Source organism: Rhinatrema bivittatum, chromosome 4 (assembly GCF_901001135.1).
Source record: "Rhinatrema bivittatum chromosome 4, aRhiBiv1.1, whole genome shotgun sequence".
Classification (NCBI taxonomy): domain Eukaryota; kingdom Metazoa; phylum Chordata; class Amphibia; order Gymnophiona; family Rhinatrematidae; genus Rhinatrema; species Rhinatrema bivittatum.
Window position 1 is genome coordinate 436,641,162 of NC_042618.1, and position 19,616 is coordinate 436,660,777.

General features: G+C 44.2%; 1 protein-coding gene across 2 annotated transcripts in view; it reads right to left on the minus strand.

Moving 5' to 3' along the window:
• The window catches only part of NUAK1 (NUAK family kinase 1), a 126,046-nt gene that overhangs the window by 65,262 nt on the left and 41,168 nt on the right, over positions 1–19,616 (minus strand). For both annotated transcript variants that reach the window (XM_029601539.1, XM_029601540.1), the window contains exon 2: positions 782–902. In XM_029601539.1, the coding sequence (XP_029457399.1) occupies positions 782–902 (121 nt within the window). The remainder of the gene's footprint in view (positions 1–781; positions 903–19,616) is intronic.

The window sequence follows — 19,616 nt, forward strand, 5'->3', positions numbered from 1 at the left end:
GCTTATGAGGATCAGTGGTTTATAAGCAAAACTGGATTTGAATTTGAAGATGCGACACTATAACTGTAGCACTAGGTATTTCTTTTAAATGCAAGCAGTTGTTGTAGTCAGCTCGATTGCTCAGTGGTAGCACTGAATACTACCATACAAGAGACCCAAGTTCAATTCTTGAGCCTGGCTTTTGGTCCTTGGATTAGCAGGCGGGGGTGGGAATGCAGAGGAGGCAGTAAGTGGGGAGGGTGGGGTAAAATCTCAGTCATCTTCTGACAGCCACACCCACTAACCACGCTCGGGATGTACACGTGCCAGTACTCAGATATCATGGTCATCTCTGATCAAAAAGTGCCACTGAAATAGCTGGACTAGATGGAAGGGGCAGAATAAGGGGGAATCCCCCATAATTATGAATACAGGCTTAGGAAGGACAGGCTGGAAGCCCACAGGAGCAGGCGGAAACCGCTGGGTTAAAAATAAAAAAAAAAACACAAAAATACAAAGCTTAAAGTAATTATTTTTAACCCACAGTGATTTAAAAGTGCTTAGCAAAAGAAATTCTGAAAATGTAACCAGTTGTGATGATGTGATGAGTTATTTAATTTTGATTTGGGTACAGTCAATATGGCTAAGCTACATAATTAGTGCAACGTAACTATGTGTGATTTATTTCATCTTAGGCACAGACTGTTGGGCATGGTCCCAGCAGTTCCCTTTGCCGTAGGAGACCACACAGAGCTTTGATCAGACAGATGCCAATGGAAAAAAACCAAAACATCTCACCAACCTTCATATATACTGATGATGTGGGGATGGCTGAGGGATGACATGATTTCAATCTCCCGCCTGATGTGAACCATATCTTGTTCATCACGAATTTTGTCCTTGCGGATTGATTTTATGGCAACCTGTAAAAATAAGGAAATTGAGCATTAGCTTGGGAACTGAACAGATGCAAGTAAGTAATTAAGTGAATTCTCCAAGTAAACACAGATGTTACTCATTGGTGCAGTGTGAAACCAGTCCACGTGAGCATTTAAAAAGCACTGGAGTCATTTTTTCAATGATTAAAAAAATAAGATAAAAAAACAAAAATGGCCATAACTGATATATCTGTGGCGAGTGCCACAAGCTGGTCAGATTTTCAGGATGTCTGCTATGAATATGCATGAGATACATTTGCATGCAATGGAAGTGGTCAATGCAACTGTATCTGAAGGCCATTTGGTGCAGGTAGGACTGGATTTGCCTGCCCCTGCAGTAGAATAAGACTGAGATAAGCCTAATTTTCTCCAGAGCTCAGGTTAAATAAGGGTGGGATCTAGGCATGGCCCTATAAGTTAAGCTTTTTAGATAGAAAACTGTGAGATTATCATCAAGGATTCTGAAGAACGTAAAAAAAAAAAACCAAATCAAAAAACAGTATAAGATAACCTAATAAACATATGAGCCGAATTCATACTTTTTGAGGGCAATTTTCAAACTCCTCACAGAAGTGTGAAGTCCGCAGGTTCTTTCTCTACCCATGAACTCTGTACCAAATTTTCAAAGGGAAACTTTTTTCCCTTTGAAAATTGCTAAGAGAAAATACCGGCACAAATCTGCACCTATGATTTCATGTTCACACGGGGCAGACCATTTTCAAAGACCGAGCTGCTTTTGCCTGCAGAAGAGATGGCAGTGGGGAGCCAGCTCGGCAGTACAGTGGTCCAATTCTCGGATCAGGTCTTCCATCTCCTTGGTTGGCTAGGGCTGAGGATGCTGCGGAGGCAGCATTTGCGGCCCGGGGGGGGGGGGGGTTGTCATAGTCATCAGTAAGGGCGACTGCTGGGGGCCGGATTTAGAGCCCACAAGACAGGATTCCAGAAGGAACCTTCTGCCTGACTCGTGACCTCCTCAGGACCGTTGCGGCCATGACCAGTCTGAACAGGGGGAGGGAGGGTCTCTTAAAATGGAGGGGAAAAAAAATCCCCAGGTCATTGTGAATGGCGCCAGGATCCCAGTACTGGTTCTGCCCGAGCTGGAAGAAAAAGAGAGAGCCTGAAGGGACCATAAAACTGGGTAATTCTGGAGAGAGAAGGATGTGCAGGCAGAGCCTTTCTGATGAACGAACCCACATACAGCTGCAAAAACAGTTTGAATCGCACACAATACATTTTTTCTGCGAGGCTAAGCCTTATTATTTACTGGCTTGACTGTTCAGAAATTCTAATGCTCCAGCACACTGAGAATGTCCCTGTGCTGCCCAATTTGAAACTAAAGCTATCATATAGGGACAAAATACTTCTTTGGCTGATGATGTGGAGAACTGCGGCACACTGTGCCATATACTTAGGATAAAAAAAAAAAATTAACAAACTGCATAATCTTCCTGGAAGAATCCCCCAGCATCTTGCAGTTCCTTTCCCAGCTGCCCTTTCTCCCACAACAGAATCCAGAAGAACCAGTGCTGCCGTACGACTGAACCAGTTTCTGTGGTTCCCTGCCAGACCCCGAGTACAGCGGAGCAGGCAGAACATAAGAAATTGCTATGCTGGGTCAGACCAAGGGTCCATCAAGCCCAGCATCCTGTTTCCAACAGAGGCCAAAACCAGGCCACAAGAACCTGGCAATTACCCAAACACCAAGAAGATCCCATGCTACTGATGCAATTAATAGCAGTGGCTATTCCCTAAGTAAACTTGATTAATAGCAGTTAATGGACTTCTCCTCCAAGAACTTATCCAAACCTTTTCTGAACCCAGCTACACTAACTGCACTAACCACATCCTCTGGTAACAAATTCCAGAGCTTAATTGTGCATTGAGTGAAAAAGAATTTTCTCTGATTAGTCTTAAATGTCAAGGCACCAAATCCTTTTTTGTACTGCAAAATATTTCAGAAGCAGATTGGGGCAGGATGTAAAACCTGCCCTCTCTCAAAATCGTACTGCCAGGTCAGTATTCCTGAAGCCTTACTACTCCCCATGATCCTCCGGCAGCAGCTCTGATTGGCACAAGCTCTGGAATTCATTGCCAGAGGATGTGGTGAAAGCTAATATTGTAGCTGCGTTTAAAAAAAAAAGGGTTTGGACAAGTTTCTGGAGAAAAAGTCCCTAAACCATTATTGAGGTAGAGTTGCAGAAATCCACTGCTTATTCTTGGGATAAGCAGCTTCAAATCTATCTACCCCTTGGGATCCTGCCAGGTACGTGCGATCTGGCTTGGCCACTGCTGAAAATAAGATACCAGGCTTGATGAACCTTTGATCTGACCCAATATGGTAACTCTTATGTTCAAGGAATGGGATATGACTGGCTCAGGCCTAGGTCTAACACTTGAGCTCTAAAGGCTTTTGCAGGTTTGTTTTTGCCCCATTGAATGTAGACCTCCTTTTCTTAGTTGGGCAGGTCTGTATGAGAGAAGAGTGTGTGTGGGGGGTGTCAGTAGGAGCAGCACTTAAACCCCATTTGCTGTTCCAGATATGGTTTATGTTTAATATCAATTTTCCTGTTCACTGGTTGTCTTCATTTTGATTTACAATCACACGTAACTTGGATTTTGTTTATTTTCAGTTTAGACTGGTTCTGTTTGGTTTTTCTCTTTATTAAGCGAGAACTAATGTTTGGTTTATAAACGATTCCTCTATCAGGAAGAACTGTTTGATTTCAGCCTAAAATAGGCCTAGTTTTGGGGGGTTTTTTGTTAGGGAAACTAGGATAAGCGCTTAAATCCAGGACTGGATTAGCTCTTCAGATTGACCTGAGCGAGCTGGCAGATCTAGTCAGGCAACTATCCTAGCTGGAATAACCCATTCAGATCCAGTGGGAGTGGGATTAAAATCTGTGACACAGTCAGAGGCTCAGGAGCGGTTTCAATACATTCTGACAATAAAATGCTAACAGTCACATTTCAGTGGAGAAGGGATGAGTATTTAATTAGTTCAGCAACACTTCCCACCAAGGACAGGGCATTTACTAGCAGGCTGATTTGCCTGGAGAAAAATGATCTGAGTTAGGGCACTAACGGAGAGTAAATGCCTTGTGCAAATCGCATGATAAGCTAAAAAGTTTGAGTACTTAGAGGTTTTTTAATATTCCAAATAATTTTGTTCTTTTAAAGAAGCTAATATGATGAACTTTCCAAATCATTCTGTCAGCAAAACAGAATATTTCTACTTGGAAGTGCATTAGGATAAAAAGCTCTCTCAGGATGAAAAATGAATACTCTAGTTAGCTCTTAATGCTCTCCATGTCCGCTTTCCTGGACCTCATGTAAAGGGTGCAGTTTTTTTTTTAAATAAATTATTCATCGATGTTTCAATCAGATTGCATACATCACAGAGCTATCCCACTTTCCTCTGCCCAGGCCAAAATTCAAAATTCAGCCAGCATGAAGCACTGTATAAAGCTGTGCTTCCCTCATTAACACTTTGCTTTGCTGCACTCACTGTCCTTGTCATCACTGTATAATTTAAGCCTGGCCTTATCTGTGACAAGTCTCACTAGCGGATTCAAAGCTGACAGCAACATGGAGGAGCCAATGACACTCGTTTTCCTAAAAAGCCAGGAAAAAAATATATATCCATAGAAAAATGAACACATAAGGAAACACTGTAGTAACAAAGTCATACAATTAAAAGTTCACAACTGTAAACAAGTTTGGAAGGCACTGCTCTATCTAAAATTGCAATAAAAATGATTTATTTTTTTTTTAAATGCAAGTTGCCCCTACTTCCACGGTGCTAGAGAGTTTGAAGACGGCATTGAAACATGTAGGTAAGCTTGCTGCTAAATGCTATATCGCATGACAACTTACTCTGCATTGCATGGTTTGTAAAAAAAAAAAAAAAAAAAATTGATGTGGCTGCATAAGCATTTCTTAAAAATCAAGGAGAAATTAAGGAAGTGCACACTCACATTTTTTATTTTTTTGTTTCAGGAAGGGGTTTTTGTATTCATTTTTTGGTTCATATTAAGGTGAATTTTAAAAACCCAGCACATACCAAAAGCGGGAGATACGTGTGCACATGTATTTTAAAACCTACCTATATGCACACGTGTCTCCCACGGCGTGCACATCTCACTCAGAATCAAAAAGGGGCATGGGAGGGGCCAAGAGATGTGCCCACACATAGCTACGCGCCTGGGCACACGCCCGGGTCTAGTGTTGCGTAACTTTACTTCTGCTATGTTTAAAAAAACAACAAAAAAAAAAAAGTCATTCCTGAGGCGTTTAAAGGATCTGGGGTAACTAGGGGAGTGTGCAGGCTATTAAAACAAGGTGGCTTGGAGGACCTAGGCTCTACGGTGGACGAACTGGTGAAACTAGTCTTGGCGTGGACATGCCCCGGCTATAAAATTCCCTCCCTTACATGGCTGAAACAAGATTTCTGCAGTTGGGCGTGCCTACTTGCAAAATTACATGCACACACATACATGCGCCAAGGCTGTTTTATAACGTACACGTTATAAAGTCGGCACAACCCTGCCCATACACATTGCTTCAATGTGCACCCACGCGCCCCTTTGAAAGTTACCGTTATTATGTTTGTTTTGGTTCGTTCGCCTTACCAAAATAAAATATTCAATTAAAAAAAAAAAAAAAGAGGGAGGGCCTCACTGGCAACTCTTATTTCTCCCCAACCACCTGCTAATAATCTGGAGCCCGGGCCTTCTCAGGCTAGGCTGAGCCAAGTCTAGCCAGAGCCTCCATGGAGCCGTTGACCTCCCCTCACCCCCTCTGTGGGCCTCACCTTAGCCCTTTCCATGGGGTTCTTCATCCTAAGAAAAGGCAGGAGCGATTCCCAGGTGCGCCCGCCTCGCAGCTTACACTTTTAAAAATGGCACAGGGCAGCCCTAAGACTGGCATCAAGTATGACATCAAACGAACCGGAAACTGTACTAATAGCTCTGTTGGGAAGCTGTGGAACATAAGTAAGGTGTGTAAAATAAATAAAAAAAATAGGCTTGTTCGTTCTGAAAAACCATTCCCTATAAATAAAGTCCTTCATTTTCAGTTAAACCTGATTTTCAGCCTAAATTTAGACCAAGCAATGAGCAGCTTGCAGTATCTCAAGGCCTCCAGCAACTGCTGGAAAGCAGGGCGGGCTAAAGCACCTGCAATGTTTCTAGACCCCCACCAGCAAAAGCACATCCCCCTCCCCCCAGGCAGCCAAAGTGCCTGCGGCTTGGTGCCAGCAGTGCAGCATTGGAAGTGGGCCATGCCCACCACTTCCTGACAAACTCCCTGACCCCTGAAGTGTGGCACAGCACGGGACCCTCAGCAAGCACGCTGCCGACGGAGAGAGAGGAGAAGCCTGGAGCCTGCACATGGAAGGATGAAGGCTGTCGCAATGGGGTGGAGTGGAACTGCTAGCAGGGGATGGGGTAGCGATAGGAATGCTGCTGAGTGAGTGAGTGGGAGAATCTGTTTCATAATCTTTTACTGTCCTGGCTTCTGTCCACCAAAATAAACTCAGAGATTTACCCTGAAAAATAATAAATCACATTTTTCCACTGGATCTTTCTGTTTGTGATCTTGTTATAATAAACCCTAATAAATTCCCAGGAAAAATGAACAACAACTGAAAATGAAGGTCCCTACCTCTAAAAAAAAAAATAAAAAAATACAGGACCATGGCCCAGGCAATAGTTGGCATCAGCACCCTTTTCCCTGCCCCTCCTGGTACGTATCCCTGCTTTCTGGTTAGCTACACAGCTCCTACCCTTCCACTGGGGCAGGCTGGGTCCCAAGACATGCACGAATACATCTGAGAATGGGTGCAGATGGAAAGGGACTGGCAGTATGGGGGCTCGCCCTGCTTTTTCTATATGTTCGGTGCTCCGGACAGGTGCTTGCGGTGATGGCTCTGATAAGCTATTTTGGAGTTGGAATTTAGGGCTCAGCTCAACATGACCTTTCTACCATATGAAATCAACTGGAAAATATTTTTTTCCTTCTAGGTTCTGTGTTAGCTTTTAACATAAGATTCTGGTGACGCGGAGACAGTTATTCTGCTTAGTAAGAAGCCATCAATAATACTTCCATTCAGTAGAAACCTACTGAATTAACAGCTATTTGACTGTCTATTTGTGTACAACTTCAAAGCAAAATACTGATATTTCAATGGTCTGATATGAAAGTGAGGCCTAATGTATGTTATTGATGCAAAGTCAGTCTTAAGTCAACTAATTCAATGGACTCAGAAACAATCCACCATAAGAGAGTTTAAGGCTGAAATAAAACAGCATAATTAAGAAAGCAAGTCCCTCTGCAAAGTCCCTCATCACCCTGAACTGAACAAAACAGACAAAGGCCTTGGATCCCATAGCATTTGATTTGAACAAAAAACAGTGAACTGTAGTAGACTGAACATCTGCAGTATTTTTAACTTTTGCTTGTATTTCCTTAAACTGAGGAACAAATAATATCGCACAGTCAGATGACTTGCCTGACTGCCTGCTATATGCATTTCTAAACGCGCCACACGAAGGGAAAATTCCAGAATGTCACATGAAAGCCTTGTCCTAAACTGATCCCGTCGCTTAAGACCATATCCTTCCTGCATCCTTCCTGTACCCGTTACCTTTCAGAAGTTCTTCGCGTTACTGGAAATTTTTCCAGAAAGCACAGTGGGAACAGAGGAAATGATATTTGTGCGTGTGACACAAATATAAAGGTTTTATAGAACTCAGTGTGACCGCTGTAAGAAGAAGCTGCATGACTCAGCTAAACATATCATAAATAGATGAGAGTTATTTACTACATAGCATTAAAATGTGAAATTAGACGAGAGTTTTCCCCAAGTAGAGCCAATGTATCTCACAGCGAGTCACCCCCTGGAGAAGGTAAATGTTCTACAGCTCCCCCATAGGATAAAATTTAGTGCGAATGACAAAGCAACAGCAGTAGGAACAATGACAGCGTATTTACCCAAAAAGGTACAATGGTCGTGCCACTAACTTGCTTCAACCAGAAGATGAGTTTAGACCTTTGTGTTACTACAGAGAATGAGTCTTCGGCTAAGACTGCTGACGACAGTGATGATTCTGATAGTGGTGTAAAGCTACGTTTCAGGAACCAGCCTGCACCTCACATGTAATGTGTTCAGGATCAAGGGCGAGATTGCTTGTGTCAGATGTATCAATCAATACCAAACCAAAGGTTATCAAGAGTCTTCAAAACGCAGTCCTTTCAAGGATACAACTCAGCTTTGCAATCATTTGGTCATTTAGTTGGCTCCTAAATTCTGCATTTTGGTTGTTTCCAAAAACCATACAAATAGATGTTCAAAACGCTGCACGTGCTAAAACTGGGGGGGATACGTGCGTGGCTCGGCCGTGCGCATTTTTTAAAACTGCCCTGGTAAGTGCAGAAGTGCCGGCCAAGGGAAAAGGGGTGGGCCAGGGGGGGCGGGGTAGGGACCGGCCTGGACAGCAGCCATTAGGCCCTGTCCCGGGGAAGCGCGCGCCGGCTGTAACTTACACCTGCTCCTTAGAGAACTTAAGTAAAACACAAAGAAAAGTTAGGGAGGGTTTAGGGGTCAGGGAGGAGAGGGGAAAAGGTAGAAAGGCCAGGTAGGGGTATAGGGAACTGGGAAAAAGGCAAATCACGTCGCTGCACACAATTTAAAAAATCCCTCCCCCCCTGCACACAGAAGCGCCCACCCGCCCGCACATGTGGATATTAAAATTCGGCTCGCATGTGCACGGAGGGAACTGGATTTTATAACATGCGCACACCGAAATGCATGTGTCATAAAATAGCTGCGTCCATGTGTGCACACTGGGAACCGCGCGCATATGGACGCGAGCGTGCTTTTTAAAAAAATCTACCCTACAATTATTTTTAAGACTAATGTCAGTAGTGTAGACAATTCAAGCATATAATCAGGGGCGTGGTCAGGAATATGAACGAGTGGGGTTTTTTGCATGGTAGCTCCTCCTTTCTCCAGCTCAATTGGAACCAGTGTTGGGATTCTGGCACCATGAACCTTCACCACAACTATGTCAAGAGTCTTCCCCTATTTTAAATGGACCCTCCCACTATTCCTAATCTGGTCATTGCAGCAATCGTCCTGCGGCCAGGAGCCATGTAGCAGGGCTGCTTCCGGAACCATGTATCATGGACTCTAAATCTGGCCAGCAGGTTTTGATCTAAATGTTGACTACGACTCTGACCCAGCCCCCAGGTGCTGTGAATGTTGCCTCCACAGCATTACCCACCATGGCTGACCTGAGGTGCAGAAGACTTAGTCTGGGAATCAAACAAGGGACCTTCTGTGTGGACATGCACAACACTTGCCACTGCGCCACATGTATGACTGTTAGGCAAGGAACCTCCTCCAGGCTGCCAGCACAGCACTTCCCCATCAATATAAGTACAGTTTGAGTAAGAGAGGTCTTGGTCCTAGAAAGTCAGGGGAGATCCAGAAGAAAAGTCCAGGATCCTGGTCTCGGTCTTGCACCATCCCCACACTGCCAGCCTTTCAATGAATTTATTGCGGAATTGGATGGAGGAAAGATGGGAGGAGGGAAGAGGAGTCTGGAAAGGAGGTAGATATGGAGGAGAGAAATGGGAAAGGAGTAATGCTATGGGGATAAATGGGATGGGTGGGTGCAGGAAGAGAAGCACCATGGGGAGGGATGGAAGGGAGAGAAGAAGTTTGCTTCAGAGATGGTGACTTCCATTCCTCACGTTCTGCCTGCAGGGCTGGTTTTCAGGATTTCCACAACAAATATTTGAGATATATTTGTATACATGCGATTCAAGATTCAGATTTGCATAATTTGGCGGTCCTGAAAAACAAACTTCTTTGCAGCACTCAAGGACCAAAACTCGTCATCCCTCTTGGTGCTGAGGATTTTCTAATATTTTTCTAGCCTTGATGACTGTTATGAAATTATTCCTTTAGTTTTGCATACTGAGAGCGCCCTGGGATGGTTTTCTCATTAGTTCTTTGTTCCATGGTTGCTTAAGGCTTCAAGCTGTTCAGCTGCACTCTGAAGAGCAGAAACAGGTGTCACCTAGTCACTCAAACGGCTGTGATATCAAAGGTGAATGTAAAACCAGAGCCAAGTGATTCTCTTAAAAAAAAACAAAAAAAAAACAGTTCAACCCTTTTTTCCCTCCCAGCCAATTTGACTAACCTACAAACTAAATTCTGCAGATTCAACAAACTTTTTAACAAAGAAAAAAAGTTGCATTCACAGCAAAAATCACTTTACATCTTCCAAACTGACTTTGGATTTCTCCCAGATTCGCCAAGGAACATCAACAAACTTCACAGGCAGATCTGCAAAAAAAAATCACACCCCCCCCCCCCCCTTAAAAAGACAACACTTTTTTAGTCAGACATGAAGCAGGCTGAAATCCGTACAGCCGGGTAGCAGTGTGACTGTGACCTGACACATTGCCATTTAGAAACATTGCAGCAGTGTTTTCAAGCTGCACTGCACCCACATTTCCTAATGCAGAACTTCCCAGGGAACAAAACACACACAGTTGACGAGAAATCTTCATCAGCGCACGTTCTTCTAATGGAGGTTTACTTTCAGGTCGAAAGGTCCATATTCAGAGGCATTTAGCTTGATAACTCGCTAGTTATCCAGCTAAATGAATATTTGTGCACTTATCCGGCTAACTTAGGTGCGTTTCAGAGGCTTTTCGGGGAGGAGTTATAACAGTGATATTCAGAGCTAGCCGGACTACTTATCTGTCTAAGTCTGGTCATGCCGTAGAGCTGTCCAAAAATTAGCCAGATGAACTTACTTTAACATAGCCGGCTATATTCAGTAATGCAGCCGCACTATCGAATATGCCTCCAAAGTTAGCCGGATACGTTATCTGGCTAATTGCTATCCAGCGAGTGGCTGAATACGAACCCTTCTGTTTCTGGATGTTTGAGCTAACATTATGCCCAGAAAGACATTCAGAAACAGAAAAAATGAGCATCACAAAATGTGGTCAGGCTTTATTTGGAATGCCACCTGTTACAAGTTAGGGGGTTTTGCAATATTTATCTTAACTGAGCCATGTTTTAAAAATGTTGTGTTTACTCATGTTTTTTTGGCTTCCTTTAATAACAGCACGTTTTCGCCCCATGAGGCTAAGTTTGGATGAAAGTCTAGGTGCAAGAGCTGATGGCTAAAGCAATATACCTGCCAGTTTGGGACATCCCAATAGAAATCTCCTGAGGAGATGTTATTAGCCCTCGCCCTCGGGATACTGTTCCCTTCTTTACTACAGCTGCTTGCCAGCTTGCTTAATGTGATCGGACTGATATTTTAAGTACATTTCCTTTTATACACTGCAGAATAAACAAACCCGTAGGTCTCGTAACCAAAACAAGAAGGCTGTGTTATTGTTCACTACCTTATGAACTACCCCCACTGCAGATGCTTAGAACAAAATACCTAAAGGGCTTCCCGAATGTGTCCTTGGGATCCTACAGCCAGCCGGGTTTCCAGGATCTCCACCGTAAATACGCCTGAGACAGATTTGTATACGCAGAGTCTCCAATGTATGCAACATAGTAACTCATACATATTCATTCTGGTTATTTTGAAAGCCAGACTGGTTAGCTGTGCCTCCAGGACAGGGTTGAGGGAGGGATTCATCCTGTCTCCTTTTTAGATTGCTCAGTTGTAATCCAATGCTGGGATTCTAGGGCCATGACCCTTCAGTCTCAACTATCTGGGGATGTTTCCCCTAGTTTAATGGATCTTCCCACCCTTCCTAGTCTGGTCCCGTGGTTCCTTCTGGAGCCCTTCATCATGGGGCGGTCACCCTTGTTGCTGACCATGACGTCCTCCTCCCCAGGAGCTGTGAACGCTGCCTCCATAGCATCACAAGCCCCAATCCCACCCAGATTGCAGAACACCTGATCCAGGGATTGAACTGGGAATCCTCTGCCTGGCAGTGCTCAGCATGTGCCACTGGTTTAAAACTCTGTGAGGGTCCCAGAAAGGCAGATCTTGCGTAGTGTGGACAGACCGGAAGCATCAACACATATAAATAGAATAAACACTGCATTCTCCTTATACAGAATCCTCATTCTGATCAACACAGTTTCACGTTTCTCAAATACCAAGGTATTTCAGACTGACAAACATCTCCGTCATGCATGCAGGATGATAAACCAGGCGGCAAGCAATCACGAGATAACCAGTGTATGAAAATCGTACACTGAGAAGTGCAACTGTGAGTCTTTTTAAATTCAGATGTGGAAAATGAATCCGTTATTACATCTGCTCACGGACAGGTGATGTTTTGAGAATTCAGTTGCAGAGAAGCTCGAGCTTTTAACTTGAGCTTTCCTGGGCCAGTGTCAGATTTGTTTTAACTTGCAAAGGCATGCATAGGGCTTCTTACCTGCCCGGGTGCACTTAATAAAATTTGCAGACAAAGCTGGAAAGGCTCCAGCTGATGCTCCATGTTAAGTCTTACTCCCTGCTTGCCTAGGAATGTGGACATTAAGGCCAGAATTTCATATGGGTTTTACTCCTTCCTGTGACTTCCCATTCACCTGAGCAGTCGTTCTATAATTTTCTCGACTAACAGTGTCATTTACCGTTCTTGTTTTAATTAATTTGATGTTTATCCACCGATCCTGCAGTTGTGAAATACAAAAGCTGAGGGGGGAAGCATGCTACCATGCACGAAAAGCAGGAGAATGAGAATGATTATGCTTTGTGATTCTTACGTGATCAGTAAACAGCTTTAGCCATAAGAAGGTCTTACAAGTACCACAACCTAAGTGCCTAACCCCACAGAAGCCTGAGATGAGATAAGGATAATTATCATTATCGGATGGTATTTGTAAAATACCTTGCATGCAGAAGGGTGAGAAAGCTCACAGTAAAGCACTTTTCATACGAGGCCTCATTAGATAATGAATGTTTCCAGACAAGGGGAATATCCTCGGCACATGGCGGGATGAGGCCAAGTTCCTGGCTTAGGATGTCTACGTGGCGCACCCATTCCAGATGACAATGGAGCACGGTGCGGGGAATGCAATATCTTCTGAATATTGGGAGTTTTTGGACAATGGGTCTTTGGATTACTTTAGAAATAGACATACAGCCACGTCCGAGACGGAAAGCCTGACAAATCGAGTTGGCCTCTTTAACATGACAGATGCTAACTGGGCCAAAAAAAAAAAAAAGACGGAAACCATGATAGCTTAATTATTAACCAACAGAGCTGGGTAAACTGAAGCGCAGGGAGATAAAATAACTTGCCCAAGCCGACACAGCGAGTCAGTGAGAGGAAGGGATCATTTAAATTCACTCATGTAAGAAGTCCAGTGCTCGAACCAGTCGCCCACACCTCTTCCCTCAACAGATTACCCAAAAGCTATCCAGCAAGGCCAAAGGATGACCCCCCTCCCATCCCACTAAAACTTTCAACATGAACTGCAAACCATTTTACAAGCCAGAGGAGGGGGATAGAGGGGAAAACCTGCCCAGCACAGGACCCAGAGGAAGGTCAGGGGAAGGTTAGTAGAAAAAAAAAAAAAAAGTGTCACTGCAAGGCCGCCTTCTTGCTTGGATTGATAGGGAACGTGATCCTCTCTCCTTCCCTGGCAGAACTGTTGGGGAGATTATTCCCTGGCAAGGAATCACAGGTTGGACTGTCACCATGGCAACGCATCCCGGGACAACCAATGCCTTGAAACGCTGATCAATTATTCAGCAAAGACTCCGCACCATTGTCTGAAGGATTGTCCGACTCCATGTTAATCTTGCGAGCAGCTACTCAAATGCCTTCCTTACAGCAACCAACAGCGCATTCGTGAAATGTGCCAGTCTAAACCTGGAGGGGGGTTGGGCGTTTGTGCAGGTTTTTGTTTTTTCTTAATGTTTATTAGCTGGCAGCTGCAATAACAAGGACAGGCAGGAATGCAGGTGGCAAGATAGGTTACTTAAGCAACTTTTTATTATGTTTTATATCTATGGGCATACTAGTTTAAATATGCATGTAGGCCAATAAAAGTAATAGTAAATTTGCTTTAAAATCTTCTGCCCTGAATTATTGCTAATCTGTGGGTTTATGCAGAAACACACTACTTCCAGATTCCCGATAACAGCCATTATAAAACAGAGCTTGGAGAATCCGAGCCTACTCCACAATTCCGTGCCAGCACTTTAACAGACCGAAGCCGCCTTTTAATGGAGCCGTTTCATTTTGCAAGTCGTTAACCAATGAGCAAGGTGGCTTCAACAATATTCAATAGCCTGTGATGTCCAATGCACTCCCAAATGAAACACGTAATTCAAACCAGTTGAGATAGGTCCACTGGAGCAAAATTAGTGATTGCACTGGAGTACAAAACTCAGTGGGGCAGATTTTAAAAGCCCTACATGCGCCGAGCCTATTTTGCATAGGCCCGGCAACGCTCGCAAGCCCCGGGACACGCGTATGTCCCGGGGGCTTTGTGAAAGGGGCGGGGTGGGACCGAGGCCTCCGGCACAGCGACCGAGTGCCGGGGGGATCACGTGCCGGCACTCGGCCGGCGCGCATAACCTACACCTGCCCGGAAGCAGATGCAACTTATGGAACAAAGGTTGGGGGGCGGAAGGAAAGTTCCCTCCGAGACTGCTCCGATTTCAGAGTGGCCTCGGAGGGAACAGGTAAAGCCATTGGGGCTCCCCTAGGGCTCGGCCCGTGCAAGGTGCACAAGTGTGCACCCCCTTGCACGCCCCGACCCCGGATTTTATAACATGCACGCGGCTGTGCGCACGCATGTTATAAAATCGGGCGTAGGTATTAAAATCCAGCCCAGTGTGATCTGTTCAAGAATGGACATTACCAAATAACAGGATGGCACTGTCCAGTGATGTCATTTCCTGCCACCCGAATGCACTTTTATTGGGCTGATATGCACATATAAACTGCCTCTTGTAAGAAACCACAAATTCAAATTTTCACAAAATAAATTTTGGAGGTGGCCTAGCAGTTCAGAGTAATAGGCTGGAAACCAGCAGACCAGGGTTCAAAACCATTGCACTACTTGGGAAAATCCTTTTATTTGCTATTTCCTCAGGCCATGATTTGGAGCACTATATACATGCTGAAATAAATCTCAAGCACATGGGACAGTAATGCACAGGTTGATGCTTTGATGCTTTGTGTTATTACTGTTCACATGTTGCAGACACCTGTGCCAATTCAACCACTGAATGATGGTCATGTTTTGGGGTCACCAAGCATCAACTACTGAGATCAGGTACAGTGACTGGAGGAGCAGCAACTTAAAAAATGAAAAAAAAAAAAAAAAAAAAAAAGGTAAGGTAGCGTTGATTTAGGGGTGGGGAAGAGAGTGGAAGGGGAAGGAAGGTTAGGTAGGGAGTTAGGGAACTGGGGAAGTGCCGATTGCGTTGCTGCGTGGACTTGCAAAACTACACCCCCTCTTGCGCACGCAGATTATAAAATCCAGCGTATATGTGCACGTGGCCACTCAATTTTATAACACGCGTACGCCATGTTTGCATGCCGGGAAGCATGCGCACATTAAAATCTACCCTTTAGGCTCCTAAATTACGTGCCTAGTGCTGAAAATCAGTAGTAAGCTCCTAACTTTGTCTCCCCATCTTAACCCTGTCCCTGTAGCCACTTACGTTTTAGGTTCCTAAACACAGGATCCTAATGAACCTAAGACCCTAAATTTAGGCTCTCAGCTCTAGTAAATGGGCTAATTTAGAAGTGTGTGTGTATGTTAAGTCTTGATGCTTTCCCCACAACTGCAAAAATTGCTCTCCGCTTTGATGGTTGTCTGGATTCAGATGACAACCAACACAGGCTCTGATGTTTACAGTCTGGGTTACTGATACGCAGACATAAGGGAAAAAGCACAGGACTGCATCTACAGCCAAGTCCATAAGCAAAGCACATCAGGCAGCACTGTCTGAATTTTCAAGAAGGCTCATCAACCAGTAAAAATGTTGCTATCAGTAAATGTTTTATGGGTTATCATAAGGCTTGGGGATATCTGCATGGAAACATAGGAGTAAGCTGATACTACCCATAAGAAGCTTACTGGGCAGACTAAATGGACCATTTGGTTTTTTTCTGCCATCATTACTATGTTACTGTATATGTTAGATGTGGATAGTGTGATGTAGCGCAGCCCAGCCGCAGGCAGGAGCTGACAAGCTACTATAAGAGCAACAAGAATACCAGAGCCAGACAGCAGGGGGCGCAGGGGAAGAGAAGGACTACGAATCCCAGCTTCCCTGAAACACCACCAGACAAGGGAGGAAAGCCTGAAGGTGAACAGGTGGCAGGCATAGAGCTTAATGAGGCAGACACCGATGAGTCCATGGAGGTGGAGGAAGAGGGCGTGCCCCCTTGGTGGGACTGGCCACAAAAACCCAGCTCTTCGGAGTCAGAGGAGGAGGAGATGGAGGTAGGTTCGGGGATAGAGGAGTCCTCCTGTTCAGGCATGGATACAGAGTAATCCAGGTGGAGGGGAGAAGTATAAGCTTTTCCCTAAAGGGGCCTGTGGAGTTGGGGTTGGTAATAGGGCTGAACGGAGGAGGTAAATGAGTGCTCTGCACTAGCACTGCTTGTAAGGGAATCAGAGGGCTGGAGGGGGAGGGGACAAACTCCATGTAATGCAGCCAGTTGTTACTTATTAAACTGCTTTGAAGGAACTATCCCTCTCTCTGTGTTGTCTCTGGGGGCTTGGGGGGGCTGTTTACCCCCAACCCTGCCCGAATAGAACCCCGAAGCCCAGCAAAACTGGGGCCAGCAGAGGCACAGACTCAGGGAGTTTCGTGAACCCATCGAACTCCAGGGACCGGGGCAACTGCTGGTGGCTCAGAACTGGAGACGAAAGAGCGGCGTTCGAGGCTTCACGGACGGTGAGCCATCACAATAGGCAGACTGGATAGGCCATTTTCAGCCTCTGGGTGGCCAGCAAAGTTAGCCAGGTAAGTTTATCTGCTGCAACCCCTCCACGTCGGCCTTTGGGTGCGGGGGCCAGCAGGTATTAGGTGAGGGCCTCCGCTGATGGCATAGGTAGTTGTCCTAGGGAAGCTAATGTTGAAGCAGATAGAGGTCAGATGAATTCAAGCTCCAGGCGATGATCAGAGTTGGCAGCGGTCAGTGGCAGGCAGCAGTCAAGCATATCCGGGATCAGGATGAGGTCAAAACCAAGTATCTATCCGAAAGGGACGGATAGGCAGGGAAGGTCAGGCAAGGAGAACTGAAGGCAAAGATGGTACTGAAGACAAAACACTGGAACTGAAGACGAGACTGGAACTGGAGAGAGGACACTGAAGCAACACAATCTACTCCAAGAGTAGGGGGACCTGTTGCTGAGGCATTAAAGGAGTGTCAGCAAAGGCCTTTTATAGGCCTGAACAAAAAAAAAAAAAGAGAAGGAGGTCATCAGATGGCACCTTGAGGATTTTTCTGCCACAGAGCCTTTAGGTAGGGCGACATCAGGCGCGCGCCCTAGGAGGAGCAGGGCCAGCAGAAGTCTGTGGCGTCCTGCCGCATGGGGCTTTGGCGGCTTCTCACCACATTGGAGCGTAGCAGCCTGCTGCAAATAGGCCCGGAGGGTTTTACCGTGTCAGAAGACAGTGGGGAAGGCCCGGCCTGGAGGTGAGTGCAGCAGTTCGCGGGAGCAGCCCGTGGACCGCTGAACGTAACATCCTGAATTCTGTCCAACAAAATAATCTCCGATATTTATCCAGAAAAATAATAAGTCCCATTTTTCTACTGACTTTTTCCTGTTTTTGTTCTTGTCCTAATAAAGCTTGATAAATTCTTGGGAAAAATGTAAAAAAAGAAAAACCGAAAATGAAGGTCCCTCTGCATCTTTCATGGCTGGAGATTTTCTGTCTGTCTATTTTGGGCCTTTTCAAGAATGCTGAGCACATTCACAATATCTGGAGGGGAAATGCAACATGTTTTAGATTATGTGAGTTTAGGTAAATTAACTCTTAAGCAACCTAAAAACAGAATGTTCTAAGGCAAACCTCTGAAGAGGATACTGTGGGTAACCATGGAAGAGAAACCACATGAAACAGGAACATTGCCTACCCCAAGCAATCATACCAGAATCGTAAATAAATCAGGTTCTTATTTCAAAAATAAGACTATATGGACAGCGGCAGCACAGCATCATGCAGAAGCTGCAAAAAGCCTTGTGATGGCCCTAGATCCTTACCTTATGTTAATACCGTCCAGAATTTTGTTTTTCATAAGGATGAATTTTGGGAATAAAGATATGAATTGATTTATGCCTTTGTCGGGATTATCTAAGGAGCGCGACAGCCCTCCTTTTTTGTTTTGAAAAACTTAAAGCCTGGGGAAGCTTACACCATACCGCCTTTTCCTTAGCCTGCTCTCACGGAGCCTCCAACATAATTTACTCATTCAGCCATCTTTGACAGTGCTAATAATAAAAACATTATATTTAAAAAGGCCTTACAAAACAATTTTTCCCCAGTAATGTTATTCCGTAAATTAGCAGCTAAGTTTTGGAAAACTAGAGCAACCCTAATTGAAACCAAATGGGATTATCTGTTTCCTTTCTTATTTATTAATATCATAAAACATGCATAGCCATTCATAGTGAGCATCTCATGTTTTCCTCATCAGTTCTGTGTGTGACATCTGCTCAACAGCACATGACAAATAGTAAAAGCCAAGTCAGAAAAAAATGGCTAACTGTTAAGATTAAAAAGGAAGTTTATTAAAAACAGACAAATTTAGCAATTCACGTACATTTCATCATCTCAGGGATCATAAGAAGCAGAGGGGTCAGGTGATCCTCAATTGTATCTTTGCTTATTTTAAAATGGCCAAGTTAGCTAAGTCCATGACCAACCTGGATCCTTTCATAGATTACACATCCACAAAATGTAGCTTCTTCTTCAATATGCTGATATTTCTTTTATTATTTATTAGCATTTAAAACATTTAAATAAATGTATAGATACAAAGAAATCTGATATATGTAAATGAAAACAAATATAACCAGTCTACATCAATTAGAGAGGAAATAGAAAAAATAGGAAATAAAGCATAAGCCATACTATGAAGGCCAAGCCTTGCGTCAATTGACTTATTTGGAATCCACCTCAATCTTGAACAGCCATGCACCCAACCATTGAAGGAAAATTTTACTTAACCACATTTTTATCAGAAAGAAATCTCTACAAATGGAAGGGATCAAAGAAAATAAACGTATTCCCCTGATGAAATTTGCTTGGAGATTTTAAAAAAAAAAAAAAAAAAGGAAGCTCCCAATGCTACAACCTGATGTCTCCATTGGAGGAAAGACTTCCTCAAGTTGGGAAACCCAAGCAACATCTGTAAATATTTGAACTGTGTGACCACTTGAAATACTGTCTAATAACCAAGCCCTTGTCTGTTTCAAAGTAAAACATGACCAAAAGTGTTGCTCTAATAGATATATCATCTGGTGAAAACTCCAGAAAGGCTGATAGGTATACATTAAATCGGCAATAAGAGTATCCATTGTGCCTTTTTCTCCATTTACCCCTTTCTTCATTAAAGGATATAATACATCCTTGAAAAAGCAATATCGTTTTCCTGGGAGATCTTTAATACTTCTCTGTGGGCAACTGGAGGCCTGTAGAGTATAAAGTTGGGCCCCTAAAGCAG